Below are 14,278 nucleotides of genomic sequence, written 5' to 3' on the forward strand. Positions count from 1 at the left end.
TGTTTGTTCATTTATTTTTGGCTATTGTGGCTGTTCGGCTGTCCTCGTCGCTGCACAGCTGTTCTCTAGTTGCAGTCAGCTGAGACTGCTCTCTGGTTGCAGCGTGAGGGCCTCTCACCGCAGTGCCTGCTCTTGCGGCAGAGCTCAGGCTCCGTAGCTGTGGTGCACGGGCTCAGCTGATTGCAGCTGAGGGCCTCTCACTCCAGCGCCTGCTCTTGTGGCAGAGCTCAGGCTTCCTAGTTGTGGTGCACGGGCTCAGCTGATTGCAGCGTGAGGGCCTCTCGCTGCAGCGCCTGCTCTTGTTGCAGCGCCTGCTCTTGTTGCAGAGCTTGGCTCCGTAGCTGTGGTGCATGGGCTCAGCTGCTCCACGGCACGTGGGATCTTCCCAAATCAGAGATTGAACCTGTATCTCCTGCACTGGAGGTGGATTCTTTACCACTGAGCTACCAGGGAAGCCCTTTAACTTTTTAATAATGAATACAAACTCTATGTATTTGGCAGTTGGTATAATTTGTTGCGTGCAGATGAGTAAACAGGACACTTTCCACAATTTACTCTTTTAATCACTTGTGTTTGGTACTGCATTAAGATACTAGCCGTTCAAAAAAACTGTCATTCAAACTTTTGAAAGATTCTTAACCATTCCTTCCAGAAAACTTGCCCTTCTCATTCACTGCTTAGGACCCTCTTCCTCCCCACTGGCTCTCTTTGGTCATCTGATGGTCCGATTAAGACACTTCTGTTTTGGGCCACACCTCATGGAGTGAGGGGTCTTGGTTCCTCCACCAGGGATCGAACTCACGTCCCCTCAGTGGAAGCACAGAGTCCTAACCACCGGACCCCCAGGGAAGTCCCCCAGTTAAGACATTTTTGACTTTCCGTTAAACGTGGTCTACTTTTCTGGGATTTAAACTTATATTTATTCTTAAAATTTGACTGCAGTTAGAGAGAAAGGATTATATTCAGCTTGTAAGATTTCTGGAAAGTTTCGCACTGAACAGATTAGAGAACGATACGGTTTCCGGTTCAGCTGCTGACCTTTGACCAGTGGGTGTATTAGTAGGATGTCGTGGTTGATGCCCATGTTGCTGCTGACCTTTGACCGGAGGGTGTGCTAGGAGGATGTCAGGGTTGATGCCCTTGTTGTGCCAGTTTTCTCTGTGTTTCACCAAGTCATTCTCACTCTCTTCCCAGCGAGGCTCTCTCCTCAGTGAACCTGCCATCCAGGTGAGAAGAAAAGGAAAAGGGAAGCAGATCTGGTCTTTGGAAAAACTGGACAACAGGTTACTGGATATGAGAGACCTTTATCAGGAGTGGAAGGAATGTGAAGAAGACACCCCGGTAGGTTATTTGACAAAAGTTACTGAGCTGATCGTCACAGAAGGAACCATGCAGGGATGAGTCTTATCCATTTTAGGGAAGAACTGTTCAGTTTTCCAAAATACAGTTTTATAAGTAAAATATTTATTTTAATCCTGTAAATTATTTAGCCAGTCAAGAATTTTAATAACCTATTTTTCTGGCATCCTCTTTTGTTTTCTCCTCATTGGTGGTGTCTGGATTTCTAGTAGAATCCTCTGTGTTCTTTCTGGCTTCTGTTCATATTATGCACTTTTGAGTCCCATGGTTTTATTCAGGACAGAGGCTGTCTTATTCTCTCTTTTCCCATTTCTCAGCACATTTAACCTTGCAAATAATAAACCTACGACATCTGTATTTTTAATCGAACATCCATGGTGCCTTAATATTTATACTGTGAGGAACATTTTTTGAACATGATTTGATCCTAAAGTAGGTGCTGTAGATCTGAATTCTGGAACTCTCCCCTCAAATTGTAGGTCTGCTCCTTTAGGTCAGCCATGAGCTTATATCTATTTAAAATAGAAATATGAATTATTAGTATATTTTCAGTGCTGCTGGTCTCAGTGCCCCATAGAGTTGTTCATTTCCTTAGCCTCTTGTTTTGTAAAAGAAAGTGAAAGTGAAGTCGTTCAGTCGTGTCCGACTCTTTGCGACCTGTGGACTGTAGCCCACCAAGCTCCTCCATCCATGGGATTTTCCAGGCAAGAATACTGGAGTGGGTTGCCGTTTCCTTCTCCAGGGGATCTTCCCGACCCAGGGATCAAACCCGGGTCTCCCATATTGCAGGCAGACACGTTAACCTCTGCGCCACCAGGGAAGAGTGTTCGTTAATAAAAATGACTTCTTATAGTTAGGTGGCATTTTTTTAAAATTTCTTTTGTACTCCTCTCCTGTTTCAGCTCAGAAATGAAACCATATTACCAACAAATAATAAAACACAAACCACGCTTCTGTAAAGAGGTCACCTCTCATTAACAGCATCGTGTCTAATGTCTTGGTGGGAACAAGCAGAATAGATGTGAATGAGACATGAAGACTGGTTTCATTCACTCTGCTGTGTTTATAGTCAGTGTGTGTGTTGTCTATTTTCACAGCAAGGCTTCCTCATAAGGGAAAAGAAATGAAGTAATGAGGTGTTATTGGTATCGCTGTCTCATGCATGAAGGGTGCTGACCGTCATTCTGAGTGGGAATAAGAAAGTGTGTGTGTGTGTGTGTGTGTTTGTGCGTGCATGCGTGTATGTCTGCATGTATAACACAGGGCTGTACTTCATCTAAGTTATCAGACTGTATCAAAAAGTGATGGGTTGAATTCTTCTGTTTTAAGTGGTCTTCTGAAGTTGTATGTTTCATATCTCCTCAAAGGTGATACGGTCTTACTTCAGGCGTGCAGATCCATTCTATGACGAGCAGGAAAACCACAGTCTCATCGGGGTGGCCAACGTCTTCCTGGAGTCCCTCTTCTATGATGTGAAGTTGCAGTATGCCGTGCCGATCATCAACCAGAAGGGAGAGGTTGGTTCCCTCCTCGTGCCTTGTGTCCTGCAGAGGGCAGTTCAGGAGCACCCAGGGTGGCGACAGCAAACTGTCGTTAGCAATTTCCCGTCAGCAGCGAGCGCTGTCTGTGTGTTTTCAATGCCCGTGTTCGCATACCGCTTGACGGTGATTATTCCAAGTGCTTGGAGGAAGAGTCACCGTTAGAGCCTGTTGTGTCGTCGAGCTGCCCTCTGCGTGCCTCTTAAACAGGTGAAGGCCGAAATGCAGAGCAAGGACCTTCTTTTGCTCTCACTGCTGTAGGTGGCCGGCCGGCTGCACGTGGAGGTGATGCGCCTCAGTGGGGACGTCGGGGAGAGGATTGCCGGAGGGGACGAGTCCGTGGAGGCCTCCTCGGATAAGGAGCCCCAGGAGAACAGGCTGGTGTGCATGGTGAGTCCTCGTCCCATTCAGCAGTAGTACATGATTTCAGAATGTTCCCTGTGAGGTTATGCAGTTATCAGAGATGGAAGCATAGCCTTGCTGACTGCATCTGTAATAGCCCACTGTAAAGAGATGGACCAGACATGCCACCCTGCGAAAGACGAGTGCTTGGCAGTTACCGTTAGTGAAGCAGCATAGGAGAATACGGTCTTCCTCGGAAAGTGGATTTCTGTCACTGGGTAACTTAAACTTAAAAAGGAAAGTAACAGTAAAGAGATCAAACATACAGAAAACTAGTGAGCAGAGTGTCACTGACCCGCACTCATCCTCCTCCGGCAGCCATCAGCTCCTGCTCAGCCTTGTTGTGCTCATGTATACACGCGGCTTCTCCACTGTCCCCTTCCCCTGGATTGTTTTGCAGCATCCCAGACATCATATTTCATCAAGAATAGTTTCATATGCGTCTCCAGAAGAAAATTTGCCAAAAAAACCCCAGCTTAGCCAGGATATACCGTACGCAAAAATTAATCCTTTCTTGACACTGTGAAATGACCATCTCCCTTGCTTGTCTCGGTTGATGTGTCCCTCATCTGTTCTGTGGCTTACTCGTCAGGCTCTGGCCCTTGTGCTTGCTCCCTCCTCTGCGTGTGTCCACCTTCTCTCTCATCTTACGCTTTGCTTAGTGTAGAAACTGGGTTGTCATCTCGCGTGGTCTCGTAGTGTGGGTTTCGCTAATTCTTTACTGGGTTAGGACGTGCTTGCTGTGAACTGGGAGCTAGATAGAAAGGTGACATGGAGAAGAGGAGTCAGGATGACATTTCACAGGGAGAATGAGGTGTCTGCTTTCATCAGGAGGCACGTCGTGCCTGGTTTTCTTTGGGGAGTGTTTGCTGTCATGGATGGTTATCACCTAGATATTTCATTAGGAGTTAGCAAAGAACAACACTGTGATTCCATCATCCCTTCATTTATTAGCTGGAATTGTGCTACAGAGTGCGTCTTTCTGTCCAGTATCGTGCTGTTCACAGATAGTTTTTATCAGAGAGGCAGGATGAATACACCATTGTCTCCCTTTATTGACTACTTTTAAAAATAAATGGTTTTCCTTCTAATATCCAAAACTGACAAGCGAGGGTTTTTTTGGTTTGGGTCTTCTTACCATTATATAAACTCTTGGGTTTAAATATGCTTGATATGCTGTGATCTCTTGTATTTATTACCTATGTCGAGGCTCGAACAACCCCATCTTCAGCCTAGGGGAGCCTCTTCAGTGGGCTCCCGGGCCCTTTGACGCGACCCTAACCCGAGGCCGTGCCAGCCTTCTTGCCCTGGCCTCATGCAGCCCACACGTTTTCCACCCCAGACCTGGAACCAGCCGTTTCTCCAAGCAACTGGATTCCTTGCAAAAGGAGGTGGTTTTTAGAGACCATAGTCTGACGCGTAATAGCTTTTTGCGTAAAAGGAAGACAGATGAACGATGTGACAATAAAATATTTGTGGACAGAAACGAAAGAAACCCGTTTGGGGACACTGAAGGTATCACAGATGAGGCATTCCCGGGTGGCCGGTGGGAAAGACTGCGCCTTCCAGTGCAGGGTGTGTGGGCTTGATCCTGGCCAGAGAACATGTTTTGGGGCCAAAAACCAAAACGTAAAACAGAAGCAATATTGTAACAGATTCAGCAAAGACTTAAAAATGGTCCACATCAAAAAATCATAAAAGATCACAGGTGTGAGTATTATTGGCCCTTAAAAGAAGACTAGATTTATTGTTCTGTGATAAAACGTATGTACATATTAACATATTGATCATTTTAGTTGTATTAAATAAAATCAGTATATTTGAAACTTCAGACAACTTCATTGTCTATCTCCCGACGTTTCTGGACTGTACATTTGGAGCAGCAGCAAGTCGAAGTCTGGTTTTCTGCCACCTGGTGGTAGTTTAGGTTTCTGCATGCAAGACCTTGAACCTGTGTTCTAGATAATCATTCCTGGTTTTGTTTATTCCCAGTACTCTTTATTCCTGGCAGTCTCATTCTGAGAAGTTGCCTGTGGAGGAGAGTTTAGCATATGAAATCTTGCTTTGTTATTCATTTCCATCTTGAGATTGATTTCTAAGAAGGAAAATTAGCTTTCAGATGGAATTCAATCACAAAGAAGTTTGTATTGAACATCCATCCAGTCAATGCCTGGTAGCGTTTTCAGCCATTGTGTTTCATTGGTATGGTTAGTTCTCACATATCTGTCATTAGGCAGCTATCCTGTTTTGTACAGAATGAAAACTCAGCCTAAGAAAACTAAGGATTTAAGTAATTTGTTTAAAAACAGAACTTAAGAAATGGCAGAGATTTATAATTAGATCTGTGTCCTCCAGAATCTTGCAGTCTTCCCAAATACCACATTGCCTCAACGTAAAGAATATAATAAGTATTTTAAACACTTAATGAGAAGGGGACGGTTTTTAAATGAAAATTTTAACGAAAAATTAATACCAATCACTCTATTTGGTTTGGACAAATCGAATGTGTTGGTTGATCATCTTCCAGAGCCTGGGGATTGCCCTCTAGATGTTTCACAGTCTTGTTGCCATCATAGGGAAACTGAATAATAAGAATCCTCATCCGTTGCTTACCTATCACGTGCCTGGTAGAGAAGAAAATAATCATTTGCTTTGCATGGTTTTCTGTGTCATTATTGATACTTTCTGAAACAGTAAGACTTATATTTGTGGTTATGAAACTATGTAAACCTCTGCCACATATTCAAATCTGTTTTTGTTGAATTTACTCACGGAAGGTTTAGAGTGTATCATACAGCGTGCAGGAAGTAACCAAGTGAAGGGTGTGAGTAAATGCTCAGTGCGCAGTCTCATGGAGGTTGGCCTCATTGATTATAAAGTCAGAATTCAGTTTGGCTTAGTTAATTTTAGGATTTAGTTTCCTTTATAGTTGGAAGAGTTTTATACTGTCACAGCTTATCACAAAAACTCCCACTTAAATATCGACCTGCTGCTGCCTGCCGAAAGAAGCATGTAGACTGCTGGCTGCTTTAAAACCTATTCTGGGAATTTCTCCTGGTCTGGTTTTGTTTGGGGCCGATTAAACACATATTCTAGTTTTATGTAGCTGTCACAAAACCCTACACCCCTGCAGCCCAGGGCATGTTTCCTTTGACCCAGCTCTCCTCTCTGAATCTGCACGGAAAACACATCAGCAGTTGTTGGTGCAAGAGAGTGGTTAGTGGGCGCGATCTTTCTTCTTCTCCATTCACTCTGCAGGTCTTCAAAGCATACGTTCCTGATGCTTCAGATTTTCCAAAAATGCTTTGGTAGCAAGTAACATTCCAGTTGAGAACCTTACTCCTTTTCATACACTAAAATATCAGATAAATATTTTTCTGCATATTTACTGCTTAATAGTGTGCCCACTGTTTTCATTCTTCATTCATCTTTCTTAACAATCCTGTGTCCTTGTGCTGTATCCATAGTTGGCCAGGTTTATATGGTTAACTGGTGTTGATATTTGAGAACTTTCTTCTTAAGATGATGATATAAGAAACAAGAATTTTAAATGTTATTCTTCAGCCTGTAAAAGCTTTAAAATGTCCACTTGTATACAGTCTAGATCATTGCTATCTTAGGTCTGCTGCTGCTAAGTCACTTCAGTCATGTCCGACTCTGTGCGACCCCATAGACGGCAGCCCACCAGGCTCCCCCGCCCCTGGGATTCTCCAGGCCAGAACGCTGGAGTGGGTTGCCATTTCCTTCTCCAGCTGTCTTAGGTCTACCTCTTGCTAAATCTGGCATTTCACAGATGCCGAAATACAGCCCCGATTGAAAGGGACTGGGATGTGATCAACAAAAGCCAGCTGTTAAGGGCATAGTCAGGACTGGAACCTGTGTCTCTGGCTCAGAGTACTTCTTGGAATGATCTGGGTTAAAAACAGAGCCTTCCTTTTTCTTCAGGTGAAAATACTTCAAGCCACTGGGTTGCCACAGCATCTGTCCCACTTCGTGTTCTGCAAATACGACTTCTGGGATCAACAGGAGCCAGTCATGGTTGCCCCTGAGGTGGACACCTCGTCTTCTCCCATCAGCAAGGAGCCTCAGTGCATGGTGGTCTTTGATCACTGCAGTGTGAGTGTGTTTTCCAGACCTGGTCAGCATTTAATTAGTCAGGTCAAAGCAAAATAAAAATAACCCATATTTTATTGAGTAATTTGGTACCTATGTATGTCTTGGATCAGTTTCTTCAAGTGGTGAGAAAGAGAAAATGTTAGCCACTCAGTCGTGTCCGACTCTTTGCGACCCCATGGACTATAGCCCATCAGGCTCCTCTGTCCATTGAATTCTCCAGGTCAGAATACTGGAGTGGGTTGCCATATCCTTCTCCAGAGGATCTTCCCCACCCGGGGATTGAACCCAGGTCTCCTGCATTGCAGGCAAATTTTTTACTTTCTGAGCCGCAAGGGAAGCCTTTGGAGTCAAAAGACTAAAGTGGCATCGATGCACGGTATGTACAGCTCAGACTCACGCAGCATCGATGCACGGTATGTACAGCTCAAACTCACACAGCGCTGTCAGTTATGTCTCAGTAACACAGTCCATGGGGTTGCGAAAGAGTCGGACATGACTTAGTGACTGAACACAATAACAACTGCTGGGGGAAAACCCAAACTATAGTGTCCATGCACGTAACTCCTCCACCACCAGAAGTTAACTTTTGTGTGACTGTATATGTATATATGGCACCTGTCTCCAAAAAGAAATCCGTGTTTTGTATGAGTTACTGGAGAAAGTGTCATCTGGGAAGGTTAAGAAACTATTGTTTTAGAGAAAATAAAGATAGAAGAGAGACAAGAACAAACATTTTAGAGCTCCTTATGCTCTGTTCAGCAGTTTCTTGATCTTTCCCATAGTGCTATTTGATGACAGTGTTTTTTATTAAAAAAAAAAAAAAAACAGAGGAAGCCAGTTCAGAGGTCATTTTGCCCACTGCTAATAACTAGCAGAGCTGAGACTGTCAGATTCTGGATTCTTTTTTTCTACTTTGTCTCACTTGAGCTATCTCATTTTTTTTCAAGCGAGAGAGGTCTCTTTCTAATCTATTTAGCACATCAAAAGTCTTTGTGTTTTAAAGATTGAGAAAGAGGAGATTCTATGACATTTAAAAGTAAATTATTTAAAAACTTAATCCTGATTATTACTAGAGAGTGTTTTATATCTATCTTACAAAGATGGACAGATTTTTAAAAATTAGTTGAATTTTTTGCACCATGATAGTCATTCTTTCTATCAGAGAGCATTAACTTCCTAAAAACTAGGAAAAATTGTTTGTCCATCACTGTAATAACTTTTATATCAAGACATTGTAGATCAGTGTTGTCATTCTTCATATAATTATTTATGCTTTCAGAATATTGCTCTCAGAATAGAATACAGTGCTGGTCTTTCACAATAGATTTTTCAAGGTGTAGAGCTTTAAGAAAAGTTGGAGTGAAAGTTAAGGACCTCGGGCCGTCTGAGCATTCACTATGGGCATTGGATGACAGTTTTGTGCTGTAACTAAAACGTTCTCTTCTGTTTCTCTTCTCCATGATGGAGTGAGGATATGATGCGAGGTGTAAGTAATCAGGTCACTGGAAGGTGTCTCTTATTCTGTGCTTATTTCCTTTTAGGAGTTTTCTGTTAGCGTCACTGAAGACTTTATTGAGCATCTTTCAGAAGGGGCACTGGCAATCGAAGTCTATGGCCATAAGATGAATGACCCTCGGAAAAACCCAGCCCTGTGGGATTTGGGGATTATCCAAGCAAAAACACGCAGTCTTCGGGACAGGTGAATTTGAGATATCCATCCATCTGATACCATTTATAATTTTAAAAAAACTGGTAGAGATTAATGTTTCCATTTATAAAGATTACCACTTTCTGAACATTTACCAGTATTCCAAGCGAAGGTGATGTTATGTTCATGGTATTAATAGCACAGTTAGACTTCCTTAGAGGAGTGAACTTTTGAAGACTGATGGGAAAAAGTTAAGAAATCGGTAGTTAAGAATAAAGAGTAAAATGAATTTTTGGAGAATATGTTGCTTATTATTATGAAATAACTTCTAGTTAATCAACTGTAGAGAAGATGAATCAGGATATTCTGTGGAATTCAGAATTTTTTATTTTTAGCTTTAGCTCAGAGTTCTTTTAAAGTTGCATCAATCATGGAAGGAGGAAGGCTTACTTGTTGACCAGTATTTGAAACAGAAGAGTTAAAAGGAAAAGACTAAAAGAGCATATATTTGTACTGCCTCTCATTAATGATGAGAACCAGATATTCTTCCTTCTGTTTTTTTTTTCCGTTTAAAAATTTTAGCAAATACTAAATTAGACACAGGTTTATTTTTCCTTGATTCTCTTACCTCAGTGGAGGTACTTGTCAAGCTGCCAGAGCATACAGTGCTACCCCTGTCTATGAAAAGATCATCCCTGTGAATTGCTACTGTACTACTGATAACAATGCTTAAATTTTTGAATAACCACACTGATATAGTTTGTAATTATCACGCCTGTATGAATGAAATAAAGGCATCATCTTTTAGTTCGGATACTGTCTGTTGAACTTTACTTTGAATCACATTTGCTAGCGTGTACTTGTGTATTCCTCATTGAACTACAGGTTACTCTAATAATAACAGAGTTATTCTGTTTGGAGGTCATTTTCATTGTTAATTCTCATGTGTAGGGTCCTAAGCTGCTTGTACTGAAATAGAAATGTATGATTTTCCAAGAACTTCAACTATTTCCTAGGTGGAGTGAAGTCACCAGGAAAGTGGAGTTTTGGGTCCAAATCTTGGAACAGAATGAGAATGGCGAGTACTGCCCTGTAGAGGTGATTCCTGCAAAGGACGTGCCGACAGGCGGGATCTTCCAGCTCCGGCAGGTAATGAGATTGTGAATGTTAGCACTGAATTCTTTGGTGCCGTAAAGGTTAATATTGGATTCCTTTTAGTGGAAACATCAGTGACGATGAAATCTAGACTGGCCAAGATCATTTCTTCTGTTAAAGTCGTCTCTCACTTCATGTGTGTTTTCTTTCATTTAAAAAAAAAAAAAAAACTGCTATCTTTAGTATTTAAAACCAACTTCTGTTAAGTTGAAGTAAGAAAAAGATAAGCTTTCAAGTGACTTAGAATTGAATTGTTGGAAGTAAAGCGAGCATATCGAGCAGCATTAGAGCATCTATAAAGATGCAGAGAGGCCGTGTGACATGGCAGCGAGAACAAGCGCTGTGGAGTCTAACATGCCAGGGCTCGGTTCCGGCTCTCCCATGGCCTCGCTGTGTATCTGTGGGCAAGTTCATCACCTTCTGGAATCTTGCCTCAGGTGTGATGTGGAGGGGATAACACTAGCCTTGTAGGGTTAGTGTGAGGGTTAGAAACTAATTTCTCACGGGTGTGCAGAGCCCATTGCTAGAGACTGGGGGAGCGAGAAGTAGGGAGGCCAGAAGTCCCCCAGTTCTCCACTTCTCCATAGACATCAATAGGGTGTCGTAGAAGTCAATTCCACATGGACCCTAACCCACCCAGAGTGAGCATCACGCCACAGACAAGGGCTCAGACTGAAGCGCATGGCCGCCTTCACTTCAGATGCCAGCTGGGGCCCCAGGCCACCCACCTTTCTGTCTGACTTGGCTGTAATTGAGGGTTCCTGCAACTCAGGTGGCACGATTTGCTGGTGTGTGTGCGCACGCTCAGTCGTGTCTGACTCTGCAATCCCATAGACTGTGGCCCGCCAGGCTCCTCTGTCCGTGGGGTTCTCCAGTCGAGAATACTGGAGCGCATTGCATTTCCTTTTGGGGGATCTTCCTGACCCAGGGGTCGAACTTGTGTCTCTTGCATTGCAGGCAGGTTCTTTACCGAGCCCCTGGGAAAGCCCTAACAACGGACATGTGAAATTAGGGCAGCTGGGTAGATGTGAATACCCGCCAGCAAGAAACCAGTATCGCAAGCGTGTGAGGATTGCCATTTAACTCCAGACAGATGCAATCTATAGTATCTGTGCTGCAAATGAAAGATGAGAGAGAACATCTTAATAGAATTTACATGTGAGATTTACAAACACTTTTTTTGCTATTCTTTACATGAAGTCAATGTTAAGTAGATTATTATAGCCTATGATAGTTTACATACTTTAAAACAGTAGTAAAATATTAGAATGGCTCAAGAAAATAAACATTGAAATCATTCGAAGCAAAATGTAAGGTTAAAGGGAAAAGAAGGTTTGCTCAAATATTTCAGTTTCTGGATGTCTTGGGAGGAGGAAAATGATAAGCACTTGTTTTCTGACCCTAGTAAGTGACTTGCAGCACATTCATTCATGTGTGGACAAGGCACTAAAAGCAAAAGGAAATTAGCGTAAATTATAGTGTGAGATACATACATAAAATAGGATTCAGAAAGGCATGAAGAACATCTTCTCCTGAACATCTGCTGAAACTATATATATCTTCTTTGGATGCCATAGAGATTCATCTCCTGGAAGGCAAGACCAGATAATATTCTGTGGTTTGGTTTAAATTAAATATTTAAGTGTTTGTCACACTTCTGGCAGCCTTTATTGAAAGTGACCAAAGGTATTTTGAACTTATCAGAAAAGGCTTTTTTGAAGGATGTGTGTCTTGACTTGGATGGTGAAAGAATCATAACAAGCTGGAAAGGTTCTTCATATATAAATGGCAGAAATAGAGATAGAGGGTGGACTGGGCACATTTGTGTAGAAAGTAATATATCAAAAGACCTGGAAAGCAGTAACAGAAGGGGTTATATAGGCTTGTGGGCTTCCCTGGTGGCTTAGTGGTAAAGATTCTGCCTGCCAATGCAGGAGACGTGGGTTTGATCCCTGGTTTGGGAAGATCCCCTGGAGGAGAAAATGCCTGGGAAATCCCATGGACAGAGAAGCCTGGCAGGAGTCTCAAAAGAGTCGGACAGGTGTTGGTGATTAAACAACATCAATAGGAGGCTTATGGCAGCTCGTTAATTCATGGAGGGCCTTGGATGATAGGCATATTAGAATTTAATATTTTGGGTTGGCCAAAATATTAAGAAGAGAAGGCAATGGCACCCCGCTCCAGTACTCTTGCCTGGAAAATCCCATGGACAGAGGAGCCTAGTGGGCTGCAGTCCATGAGGTCACTAAGAGTCGGACACAACTGAGCAACTTCACTTTCACTTTTCACTGTCATGTATTGGAGAAGGAAATGGCAACCCACTGCAGTGTTCTTGCCTGGAAAATCCCAGGGACAGAGGAGCCTGGTGGGCTGCCGTCTACGGGGTCGCACAGAGTCGGACACGACTGAAGCGACTTAGCAGCAGCAGCAGCAAAAGGTTCGTTCAGGTTTTTCTATAACATCGTATGGAAAAACTCAAACATTTTGGCCAACCCAATATTTCACAGTTGGAACCTACTTGTTCTTGAATGGGAAAGTTCCAGAGGAGAACCTAGGAGATTAACCATATGCACTTGCTGGTTTTGTAGTTTAAAAATGGTGAAATAGCAGCAGTTACAAAAAATTCCGTAGGTTACATGTTCTGTTCAAGGCTTCTCTATGGAACATTAAGCCATTCCTGGATCTTTTCCCGCATTGCCCCTCTCCTTTTCCTGTATCGTTCCCCAAAGTGTAGATACCCTTCACATTGGGGTACACATTCAGAGCAGATCACTTTCTGTCTCAGCAAAGTAAAAACAAAGGTAACCATTTGTCTGTCTAAACTATTTTAGACAATTAAAATGGTTTTTGAATTACTTCACAAAATATCTGATACATAGTCCTTGGAAAATATTAAATCAAAGACATCTGCAACCCATCTTTTTAAATCTAGCTTGATAGGATCAATCATTGCCTAAGTTGATTTTCCTGATGATGCAAAACTCTTGGGAATTAAAATCCAATGAAAGAGGGGAAGAGTGACTCAAAATTACATATTCTGGTTCTGTTTTTCAAATTCTATTTGACATTCCTAAAATTTACAAGCCAGCTTTGAAGTCAGTGATTGGGGGTACTGGGAACTTTCTTTTGAAATGCTACTTCATTGTAAATGTTCAAAATCATGTAGTATTTATTGTGAAAATGTGCTTAAAGAAGGAACAGTCGTCTTTCTGATCTGTTGTTTATTTTCAAACTTGGTTTGAAATTATTTTACTTGGGCATTAGAACAGTGTAGTCAGGATAATATAATTCTTATTAGTCTGATCACTTACTTTTTAAAGTGGATCTTTATATACTGAGTTTGGTAATTGGCTTTTTTAAAAAGGAAGTCTATCTGCCATCATACTATAACTTATATATCATGTATGTTTTTCTATAGCAATATTTTAATGTTTACAGTATATCTTTCACTAATATACTATAGATAGTTTATATTTCATTAATATACTAGAGCTTGTGTTATGAATATTGTACATTTAATTTACACCTAGTTTTTTGTTCTTCTTCATAGTGCTGTAAGATTCTTTATGTGCATGTATGATTATTAAAACAGATTCCTAGAAAGTTGAATAGCTGAGTCAAGTGAAACTTATTTTTTAAGGCAAATTGCCCTTCAGAAAGCTTTACCAATGTATATTCCCACCCACAGTGTATGTAATTGCCTTTTTCATAAACTTTGGGCAATATTATAAATTGCCTTCCTAAACAATAATTACTAGCTTAGTGAGAGTAAAGGTATTTCATGCTTATTTTAATTATTAGTTTAACATTTTATATTATTTTGTCGATTAGTAAATTGAACATTTTGTATTATCTAGCATTTTGCATTTCCTTGGTTAGAATGTTTTCTTCTAATTTTTTTTTTCCAAAAAATATGTAAACTATAGATTTGTTCTTGATTAGTTTTTACTACTAAATGTGAAGAAACAGTACCTTGAAAGCTAAATGCTTTTCTCGACATTCGCCTGTAGGGGTCTCTCTAAACCCAAATTTTGGAGCTTAGACCCAGTTTCAGAAACTT

At 41.6% G+C, this 14,278-nt stretch overlaps 1 protein-coding gene across 1 annotated transcript in view; it reads left to right on the plus strand.

Annotated features, from left to right (window-relative positions):
• Positions 1-14,278, plus strand: part of KIF13B (kinesin family member 13B) — a 187,690-nt gene that overhangs the window by 110,409 nt on the left and 63,003 nt on the right. Inside the window, exons 19-24 of the mRNA XM_068974383.1 lie at positions 1,195-1,341; positions 2,727-2,876; positions 3,159-3,287; positions 7,245-7,415; positions 8,957-9,114; positions 10,080-10,212. Coding sequence (XP_068830484.1) covers positions 1,195-1,341; positions 2,727-2,876; positions 3,159-3,287; positions 7,245-7,415; positions 8,957-9,114; positions 10,080-10,212 — 888 coding nt within the window. The remainder of the gene's footprint in view (positions 1-1,194; positions 1,342-2,726; positions 2,877-3,158; positions 3,288-7,244; positions 7,416-8,956; positions 9,115-10,079; positions 10,213-14,278) is intronic.

The sequence above is a fragment of the Capricornis sumatraensis genome, chromosome 6, assembly GCF_032405125.1.
Source record: "Capricornis sumatraensis isolate serow.1 chromosome 6, serow.2, whole genome shotgun sequence".
Classification (NCBI taxonomy): Eukaryota; Metazoa; Chordata; class Mammalia; order Artiodactyla; family Bovidae; genus Capricornis; species Capricornis sumatraensis.